The sequence below is a fragment of the Amblyomma maculatum genome, chromosome 1 (assembly GCF_055883805.1).
Source record: "Amblyomma maculatum isolate TAMU_Amacu chromosome 1, ASM5588380v1, whole genome shotgun sequence".
In the NCBI taxonomy this organism is placed as follows: Eukaryota; Metazoa; Arthropoda; class Arachnida; order Ixodida; family Ixodidae; genus Amblyomma; species Amblyomma maculatum.
In genome coordinates, this window is record NC_139344.1 from 44,609,959 (window position 1) to 44,620,313 (window position 10,355).

General features: G+C 46.0%; 1 protein-coding gene across 2 annotated transcripts in view; it reads right to left on the minus strand.

Moving 5' to 3' along the window:
* LOC146202245 (uncharacterized) overlaps window positions 1-4,682 on the minus strand; it is a 63,794-nt gene extending 59,112 nt beyond the window's left edge. The window contains exons 1-2 of one of the 2 annotated variants that reach the window (XM_084588044.1): window positions 4,420-4,682; window positions 1,236-1,433 (exon numbers count right to left, since the gene is read on the minus strand). In XM_084588044.1, the coding sequence (XP_084444170.1) occupies window positions 1,236-1,433; window positions 4,420-4,453 (232 nt within the window). In that variant the 5' untranslated portion in view covers window positions 4,454-4,682. The remainder of the gene's footprint in view (window positions 1-1,235; window positions 1,434-4,419) is intronic. The other variant, XM_084588043.1, reaches the window with a different exon arrangement.
* Between the last annotated feature and the right edge of the window lie 5,673 nt (window positions 4,683-10,355).

Below are 10,355 nucleotides of genomic sequence, written 5' to 3' on the forward strand. Positions count from 1 at the left end.
TATAGCCACGGAGAAGATGGTGCTTATCCTCATAAAAACATCCCCCTGCAAGCAAAGCGCACTCGTACTAATCATCCAGACAATGTGACAATTGTCACCTATTCCTGCAATGCGAGCTGTGACAACAATGTCCAGCATGCGACCACAGGTCACATAATTCATAAAGTGAGTTTTTTGTAAGGATAAACGCGCTTGCTACATGCAGTCCTTCTTTGAGGTTGTATAACATGTGCTGTTGAATACTTGATGCATAAAAGGGCTCATAGAGAGACCCCAAACCATTGCTTATCAATGGAACACTAACTGGTAGTTTCATTTACTATGACAATGTCCAATTCGCTTCTCTCTCCATTTCTCAGACAACCCCCTCATATGTAATACTGCTGCTGCAGCCTGTGATGTATTTGAACAACTAAACCAACAAAAACAAGGTGGTGTAGATACGACTACAAGCAACACAAAACAGCAATCAGTCTATCACTTCAAACTTTAGCCTCACCACAGTTTTCGAAACATCAGGCTATGATCCCTCCATAATCTTGTTTTGTAACCTCTGTTTCTTCCACAGCAACTGCTTTTTCTGTCCTCCTCCCCTGCAACCTCGCATTAGACACTTTTGATACTTATCCATGGCCACAGAAGGCAGGTGCCAAAGATCAGCTAATCATGTGACCACTGCAGCTCTGATATTTAAAGATGATTCTATGCTTTCATTCAGGATTGTGCAATATCTGATCATAGTGTTCTGTCTCGTGGCCTCCCTTTTAGCCCAGTTATGCTTTGATGTGCGTTTGAAACACAAAGGAAAACCAAACAGCAGGTTTTTTTGCATTTAACTTTGTGGCTGTAACAATATGATACATGTGCTCAGGAAAAGCCAATCTTCTAACATACACACGCTCACCTGAATACCACAGCTATCTGGCCACCCACAAATAAAGACGTATGCCAGGACATGTCACCATGTATGTACTGATATAATGACGTGGTTGAGAACAAAATGTGGTGGATCTTTTTAAAGCTAACGGTGGTCATTACTCAAGTCAATGGGACATTGATCCCATGCAAATGAGCTTTACACTCATCCAGGTTAAGTGCAAACGTGATGTGAATGCAAAGGTGGGCAAAAATACGATTCAAGAGACTTGAATGCACTTCTACATTACAAGTAGCCCTGCATTCCTAAAAAGTGCAATACTGTCAACACAAGGGAAAAAAAAAAGCAAAAATCTGACCCATAGCAGCTCCAATTAGAATGGGCAGGTCCCTGGAGTGGCCAGGAACAAAGGAGTCCAGGAAAGAGCCAGTCTGCTGCGTGCCCGGCTGTGTCACTGAGCGGTTGTCTTTGTCCATGTAGGCCATTATTGTGACACTTTGCTGCAAGATGATGGGCTGACGCTTCCCTTCACCCTTCAGCAAGGGGCTATCCCATTCTGACAGCACAGAGGGGGAAAAAAAAGTACTCTGTTAAATCACGGTGCCAACAACACAAATTAAAATAACGGATTGCATGGCTTCAGCCTGCAATGGTATCAGTGAATGGTTGGTTGAACTAAATATTTATGGAATATCACTGACCTATCCAGAACAAGCAAAGCATTTTACATGACTACAATGCAAGCATGCTCTAACTGATGAATTGCTCAAGAAAGACCTCTTAGCAAATATCTATCATTATTTTATGCCACGAGACCCAAATATAACAGTGAATACAAAATACTTATCAGTGTCCTTAAGCACAGTTTGTGTCAGCAAAACAATGAAAGCAAAAGCAGCACAAGAGTTGGCACTGATTACTGGAAAAAACTCACTGACTGACAAAAAAAAAAAAATCTGACAGCTGGTATGTGAGCGTGATTCATTGAGAAATTACCAGGTGAAGTCGAATCTTGATTTTTAGACCTCAAAGTTTAGTTCCTGCATGACAACATACATCAGGACTGCTTCCATGTTACAGAGAAAGCTTTGGTGAATTGCAGCACTAGCCACTCCACAGTTGTGAAAGGACGCGGTCTTCGTGCCTTCCATAAAATTGGCCACATAGTACAGGCCATATTCCGATCACATGCATGATAGTCTAACAGCTGGTGTTCCTGAATGCGAAATGTTAACTGGATATATATGATCAGTGTGTCTTATGGCACACGATAAGATGTGCCCGTTTTTCACATATTAACAAATGATGCGATATCTTTCCAAGAACCCATATCTTTATTACTTCTAATCAGTGAACGAAACTGCAGTTGCGACACAGCTTAAGTGTTGCATTTCTCTTTTCGTCTCCTGCTTTATCTACAAAGTATACTGTGCCATTATGAACAGATTTATTGCTAGCCTAATCAGTTTTATGAGTAGAAATTGACTTTTGGTGATTCTTGAAAATCCATAACATATTAAGGGGCCACAAATATTTTAACATAATGGCAGAATTGCGTTATACACTTTAAAACAACAAAGGAACACAGGCTTTTACGCTAGCTTCATGTAGGCTTGTTAACGCAACAGAGGTGCGCAATCTGCCATTTTTTTAGAGATGTAATTATGAGGCTTCATGGTGTAAACGCTTTGGAATTAGCCACTTATAACGGCACAAAAATTGCCACACTTTTGGAGTAGACTTCATTATTGGAAAAAATACACAGGCATCTTTGCAACCTAAGCCAAACACTTGCTACCAAAAAAAAAAAAAGTTATGGGTGTGGGGGTATGGCATGATTAATTGCCACACAGGTACTTTCAAAGAAAAGATTCAGGGTTTTTTTGTGGGCCATATCTTATACAGCTACCACATGCTAATGTTACCATTTCTTTTCTGCAAAACAAACATGCTAAAACACACTCTATGCTAACAATTCAGCCTATGTGCATGTTTGTACACAGTACTGACTGACTCAAAAGAGAAGTGAAATCTATTATTCTGCTGAGATCAAAAATGCACACCGGAGGAGTTAAGTTCCAATGGAACAATTGTTATATTCAACAAAAAAAAATAATCAAAATGCAAACATTCAAATAACAGTGCTATATAAAACTATGAGTCCTTTCATGCCAACCAAACAAAACATATGAACTTACTCAGCAATAACGTATGCCCACACCATGTTCCACCAAAAGGTATGCGAGATCCATTGCAAGTTTTATAGAGCACAACTTGTGACTTACTTGGTTCTACTGTGGCCAAACTGAAGGCCCCAAAAATGATAAAAGGACTCAAAGCAGGTGAAAAAATTGGGGAGGAAACTTAAGCCCGGATTTTAAGAGTATTACGCACCAGTGCTAATGGCTCCCATCTGCAGCTTCACTTCTGTTCTTTGTATGCATGCACAGAGTTACACACTTAACTAACCCTTTAAATTGTACTTACCTCTATTATCTCAAACATACTATGTGTGAAGCCCCGATTTTAAGAGTAGGATGCGACACCACCAATGGCTCCCATCTGCAGCTTCCCTTCAGTCCTTTGTCCGTGTGCATGCACTGCTTAATCATTTGACTAATCCTTTGACTTTCACTGCCCTTATCTCACACATACTGGTCAGCATACAGTCATAACTGCACACTGTGAAAGGCCGCCCTCCACAGATATAAAGCTTTGCTTTAACCAAGCACGATGAACATTCCTGCGTGGCTTAAGGGTAATGAGACATGGGACCCAAGCGTCCCAGGTTCGATTCCCACCTCACCGTGCGCGAGCTCGAGCCAACTCGGCCATCTAATGTGGTGTCCTGGCGTCCACAGCCTCGCCACCCAATCATGTCCGGCCATTTCACCTGCCAACTATCACCTTCCAGAAGTACGCCCATGATTTTTCGCTCCCATCGCGGAAAGCTACTACAAAACCACCGGATTTCCCGCTGAACGGAAGCGTTAACGCTACCGCGTTAGCATTTGCGAAAAAAAAAGTGCTGCAACAAAATGCAAGGTGCTCAAATTAGAGACACCAGGAAAAAGAAATCCCAGGAACGAACCAGACACTCGACTGCCCAAGAACATATTAAGAAAACCGTGCTTCCAACTAGAATTACTATTTTTACACGCACGCCAGTCAGTGAAATACATGTGAAGGTTGGCACGGCTCGCGGTTAAGTGGAACAGGACAAGACCCCTAAAGCAAAAGTAAGTTACAAACTTTTCAGTTACAACGGTCTAGCAGATATATGTTGGGTGCAACCAAGTGGGGGAAAAAATCTTCGAGAATTCTCGAAAGAAACGAGAAGAAATCTGGTAAAGACAAACGATGAAACGCCCACTTACCATCACATAATAAGCTCACGAGATAGAGATCACGCTTCAAAGATAAGGTCACACTGTGCTTTAGTAGACATACAGGTCAGCACTGCAATAACACTATATTCGTATCTATTAAATACTGATAAATCAGCCATTCCTAAGCCCCAAAACAAACCAAAAACAACTTACTTGATCGGGTCTCCCTGACCTCCTTGACAGCCATGCCGTTCAGCGAAACGTCTCCACGTTATTTGCCTAAGATAACCACATTTTGTGGGTTTTAACCTTAAAGCAGCATTACAAAACCATTTTGGACATTACACTGCCTGCATCAAGAAGTTTTAAATTACTCATCGTCGCCAAAAATGTTCTGCTACTCTAAACCAACAGTATCATGGATAACGCAGAGAAAGTTGTGGGGAAACAGGAGCTGGATTGGATTGACAGCCAGAAGCGGCTGCAAAAAGAAAAATAAATAACAACACCAACATTAAGATAATTCACGGTGGATTTTTCAAGCATTACTTGATGCCAGATATATAGTAATAAAGTATTATTTGTAGTATTCATTGTTTCATAATTACCCTGCAGTTAACTATTTTAGTTATAAATCTTAGTTTTATTTTAAAATCAACTGCGCACGATCTCTGACGAGAAAATAAAGCCAGTGAAACCAGTGAAACTGTTCATAAAAAGGCTCAAAAAATAAAGCAAAAGATAGTCCCGCTAAACTATTCATTCCAGAACCGAAACTGTCATTATTTCCAGACTCGACAAATCATCGTGTATCATACTTTCTTGTTGACGAACACAACTGTGCGACAACGAACCCTTTTCTGTTTTTCGCCACTCGCCGCATATATAGCCATTAAAATGAGAGAATGAGTCGCCCAAGCGTTCGCTACTTATGAAGTTTATTAGAACACACGATAATAACACTAAAGCAAACGTGTCACATCATTACAGAACACGCCCGAACAAAAAAGCGGGTGAGCGTGTGAGCAATATCAGCCCGCAGACAATCGATTAGGCATTTGTGTTCGCCTCGTTGAAAATGTTCACCATGCACGCCATGACCTTGCCTCCACGCTCGATATCAGGCTATTGAGGGCAACAGGATGGTTCTCCTCCAAGCTGGCCTCGGCATGCTTTCCGCCCCTCTAGGCGTCTTGTGTGCTGGCGGAGCCTCCGGATCACGTCCTCGACATCCTCAAGGCAAGGGCTGGTTGGACACATGACATCACCGTCCGGTGTGTGTGTGTGTGTGTGTGTGTGTGTGTGTGTGTGTGTGTGTGTGTGTGTGTGTGTGTGTGTGTGTGTGTGTGTGTGTGTGTGTGTGTGTGTGTGTGTGTGTGTGTGTGTGTGTGTGTGTGTGTGTGTGTGTGTGTGTGCGTGCGTGTGTGTGTGTGTGTTGTGTGTGTGTGTGCACGTGCGCGCGTGTGTGCGCGCGTGCGTGCGTGTGTGTGTGCGTGTGTGTGTGTGTGTGTGTGTGTTCCTGAATGCTAACGGAATATTCTGCGCCGAATAAAAAGTGGTATCGCAATTATTTTCTTTCTCTTCTCAGGTGAAAAATTCCAGTTGGGAATGAGCTGGTCCCAACTCAACTGGTTTTTTTGACAATTCCCAACTGCAGTTGGGACCAACTACAACTGGGACCAGCTGGTGTTGGTCCCAGCTGCTGCTGGGCTCAGCAGCAGGCAGCGGAACAAGCTGTGTTGCACCAGTAAGAAACACACTTCACAGTGCTGCTTCTCAGATGCAGCAATATAGAAGCCGCAATATAAAAGAAGCCAAAACATAATTATTTCAGTGCCGACGGGGTACATGTGCAGCTTTCAAGACCAGTGGCTTCTGTCTTGTATTTTCACGGCCGCTCGATGGAAGCGCACTAGGTGCGGCCTGCTACGTCGCTCGAAACCGGCGGGAGGCGCCTACTTCCCGTCGCCACCGCCACGGCGCCACCGTTCGGGGACAGCCGCGCGCGGAGAGCTGCGCCTGGCTGCGCTTTCAGGGAGGCGTGGGCGTGTTAGAAGCCTTTTATTTTAAGGATATAAGAGCTCCGCTTCACACAATTAGGCAACGAGAATTAGTATATACTGTCAAGTCTAGTGTGACCATGTCAGCACCTAGCGCGTGCTCGGCAACGATGCATACTGCATGGAGTGTACCCCGAAAAACTTAATGTGACGGTGGATCAAGGCCACTCGATTGGAGAGCTCGCATTGTCGTGATGTTGCATTCAGATCAAGTTGTTTGTCACACGAGAATGTCACCCGGCTGTGAACAATTCGAAGCTGTTCAGCTGCCATAGTAGCCTAATGCATAACCACTTAACTATGTCGCGAATTCCGTGGGTCATTTTCATACCATTTGCTCATTCGTGCATACAGCTTTTATACACAAATTTATGTAAACCTGTTCTAAGCTGACAGCGCTATCCAATAAAAATATATTGTCCTACTGTGAGCAACCTCTGTGAAAATGCCACATGTAACCACCCTTTCTATCTCATTCTGACAAATGTTATGTTGGAAATATGAAGATGTTTGTTAGGTCAAATCTACATGATAACCTGGGATCTCCGACTCAGTTGGAGACCTTAAACTTTTTACGCCAGAAGGCTATCCCGTCATGGCTTCTTGCATTTTACATGACCGAACTAAGCGCGCTTCATAGAGCCGGGCTGCCTCAAGGTGTACGTATATGCGCCGAAAGTTTTTATTACCATTTTTATTGGCTGCTCGCAAACCCGTACAATTTTTGCTGGTTTGTAATTTTCAATGGAAGAACGCGCATCGAGTGTTCCTGTTGTGAAACTCTTATCTGCGATCACAAGAATGTTCACGCTTCAGAGCGCAACTGCAGCCGAGATTCAGCGAGCAGCCGAGTACGCTTATTAAATGGCCACACAAAAAAGGAAGAAAATTACCAATCGCAGATGGAAAACCTTTCATGAGAGAGATTTATGCCATAGCCATAATGTCGCTCCACTGTTGAGTTGACATTTCCAGCCCAGCTCGCTATCAGTGGGTTATATAAAAAAAAGGCTGTGGCTAAAGGTACGTCCGACGGACCCGATCAGTGGTCTTAAAGGTACGTCCGACGGACCCGGTGCGTTTTTCTTCGGGATCCGTCGGACGGATCCGGGAAATATTTTTCAGAGGTACGGCGGACGGACCCGATCGGTAGGGTTCTTCCGACGGACCCAACGCATTTTTCTCCGATATGGGTCTTGGGATCCGTCGGGAAAGCCGGACGGATCCGAGTCCGAGATCCCCAGATGTGGTTGTAGCATAGAGAAAGAGATTGGTAAAGAGCGGTCACTCGGCGAAAACTGGCCCCAGGAAATGACGCGCGACTTTTTGCGCTGCCGCCGATTGATGGATGGCGGCACCAACGTGCGCATGCGCGGACGCACGCGCGACGGCACTCGGTGCAGCGGTAGCCCGCCGGAGCAGACGACAAGAAGTTGTGAAAGGGAGCGGTCGTGTGCTCGTGCTATAGTGAACTAGAATAGGAGTAGTGGGTCGAGGGAAGGCGGCGGCCTGAAGCTGTTTGCGCCGACGCCGACAGATGGCGCTGCCGCTCCCTTCACCTGGCAAGCAAGCGCTCGCTCGCAGCAGCTCGGCGAGTACCTGGTGATCAGGCAGGTATGCTCCTGAAGTTATTCGGGCTCTAAGAGGTTTAATCTTGCATCAGACATTTATGGAAGAAAGGCAGATAGTCCTCTCTTGTAAAGTCATAAACGTTCCGTGTGACGTATGGCTGGCGTGCGTTCACTGCATGTAGCTCCCATAGGCATGTGAAAAGTCTGATTGCGTTGGAAATATATACAAAATGGCTTTATTTGCAATAATAAGCAAATATTTCCGAGAAAATGCAAAGCAGCGTTGGTGGAACTGACTGCCGCGAATTTTACACACTCTTGCTCAGCTTAGCAAGTTTGGCTCTTTTTTGCTTTGCGCTATTTCCGCTGTTCAGTCCTTTGACGAGAAAGTGCAAGCGACTAAGGACATAGAAAGAGACCATCTTCATGCTAATCTCTTCCTTGTGTACACTGCACCCAACAGCATTAGAATGAATGAATGTTTGCCTCACAAGCGATATCACGTCGGAGATGCTGTTGGCGTGCAATTCTCCAGTGCTGAAGCATTCTGTAAATAAATTTTCCAATTCAGCGACTTGTGCAGTGCCCAGAGCTCAGTTGGTTTAGGGACTTCGCTTAGCTGAAACGCTTAGCATAACTCTCGCGAGGCTCACATAACTCCGCTGCTTCGTCATTCTGGGACGTAGTGATCGGTGATATATCCCCTTGTGTGCATTGCCTCTTGGCCGACAGGTCGATAGTCACTTGCGAAGACGTTCTTTTTCTTGCTGGCCTCTCGCGGGAGGGCTTTTTGGAGAGATACGCGGGAAGGTTGGGCAGAATTGTTGGTTCTGCATCTGGTGAAAGAGATGGCTTGCCACGTGGTATGCGCACCTCTTTGCTGTTGATGATATGCACATAGTCTCTTAATATATACTTCTCTTCAAAATGCAGCTCACACACGGCATCCGCCATTTCTAGGGGCTTGTCCGCACGGTGCAAGTTGCGCTGCCATGTGCGTCGCCTTGCTTCGTCTTCAGGAACCCCGAATAATGATAACTTCGGAGCATCCTTCACTCCACTGTAGCCGGTCCTACATCCAGGAGCAAAACAATAGTTTCTCTGCCGAGGTTTGCTCATCTCGTAATATCATGGGCTGCACAACACAGCAGAGATGAAATCAAGACGCATATGAATTAACGTACAGAAAAAGGCTTGCCCACGACGATCTTGTTGAAACCAGCGCGCGTACCCTACGCAGATGCGTGCACGTGCTAAGATTGCCGCACAAAGTGTTCCGTTTCTCGTACGGTCAGTGGATGGCCCCTACCTGTTTCCTGGAGAAAGTCACGGGGTACACTGAATTGTCTTTTGACAATGGGATTTGGGGAATTACGCCTATGTTAAACAGCATAACAGAGGACGACACACTGAAAAAGCACGCCAAGGCAGAGCGCGCTCTCCGTGTAACAAGCCGGCGCCTATCGCAGCGAGCTCCGGAGTATAGGAGGCTGCCAAGTGAAAGGCGCAGCAGCGCCGCCGCGCGGTGGCCCGAGATTTCGGCGCCGCCTGCTTCACGCGCTCCGTTGGCGCGGCGCTTCCCTCGCCCCACTACACCTATTCTAGTTCACTATACTCGTGCCTCGCCGCGCTTGTGCGGCACAGACCCCTCGTGGACTGCTGCGCAGAACGACAGCGGTTGGAAACGACGGCACGGTGAGCAACGTTTTTTGCTTAACTACGCTGCATTTCAAGCAGTGTACGCTGACCATGTCGGCCGGTGCCAATAAGTTTCGCAGCTCGTGAACAGGCGCGCCGGCTGTTCAGGCGCAGTTCATTACGCCGTAACTCTGGCAGTTCCCAACCACGGCGAGGTGTAATATGTTGTGTTCCCGGGAAGCAGCTTCATTTCGAACAGTTTAGCTCGTCACGCTTGACAAAGTGGCATGTGAAGGCACCAAGGCACGCCGTTGCGCCAAAATGGCGTGTTCGCCGGCCGGTGCGGCCATGCTGACGCATGTGAAGGGCAGCCAACAGGCATGACAAGGCGCTCGCCAATATGGCTCGCCGGCCGCGATGACATGTGACCTGGCGTGAGGTTTTGCGAACGGCTAATTTTGCGTGGTGTCGCGTTTAACAGGGCAACCGCAAGGTGAAAAATGTTTCATTCTTGTAAAACTGCGAGGCATTTCGGGCAGTGTAGCTCAGCGCGGTGGTCTGCGCTTCACAAAGTCGCGTATGAAAGGCAAGCCAACATGGCATGCTCGCCGGCCGCGGTGAGGCCAGGCCGCGGTTTTGCGAACGGCTAGTTTTGCGTGGTGTGACGTTACATTTAACGGGACAACGTTAAAGTGAAAAATGTTTTATTATGCGGCAAGCTTCATTGCTTCAGCTGTTCAGTGCTCTTGAGGAATATTGTTAGATTAGTGGCTGTTATTTCACGCTTTGTAGAAATGCATTTTCAGATAGGCCTGCATTTCCAGACCTCTACGTTGCAAGAGTAGCTTTTGTATCAATCTTACGAATGACAGCTTTTCTG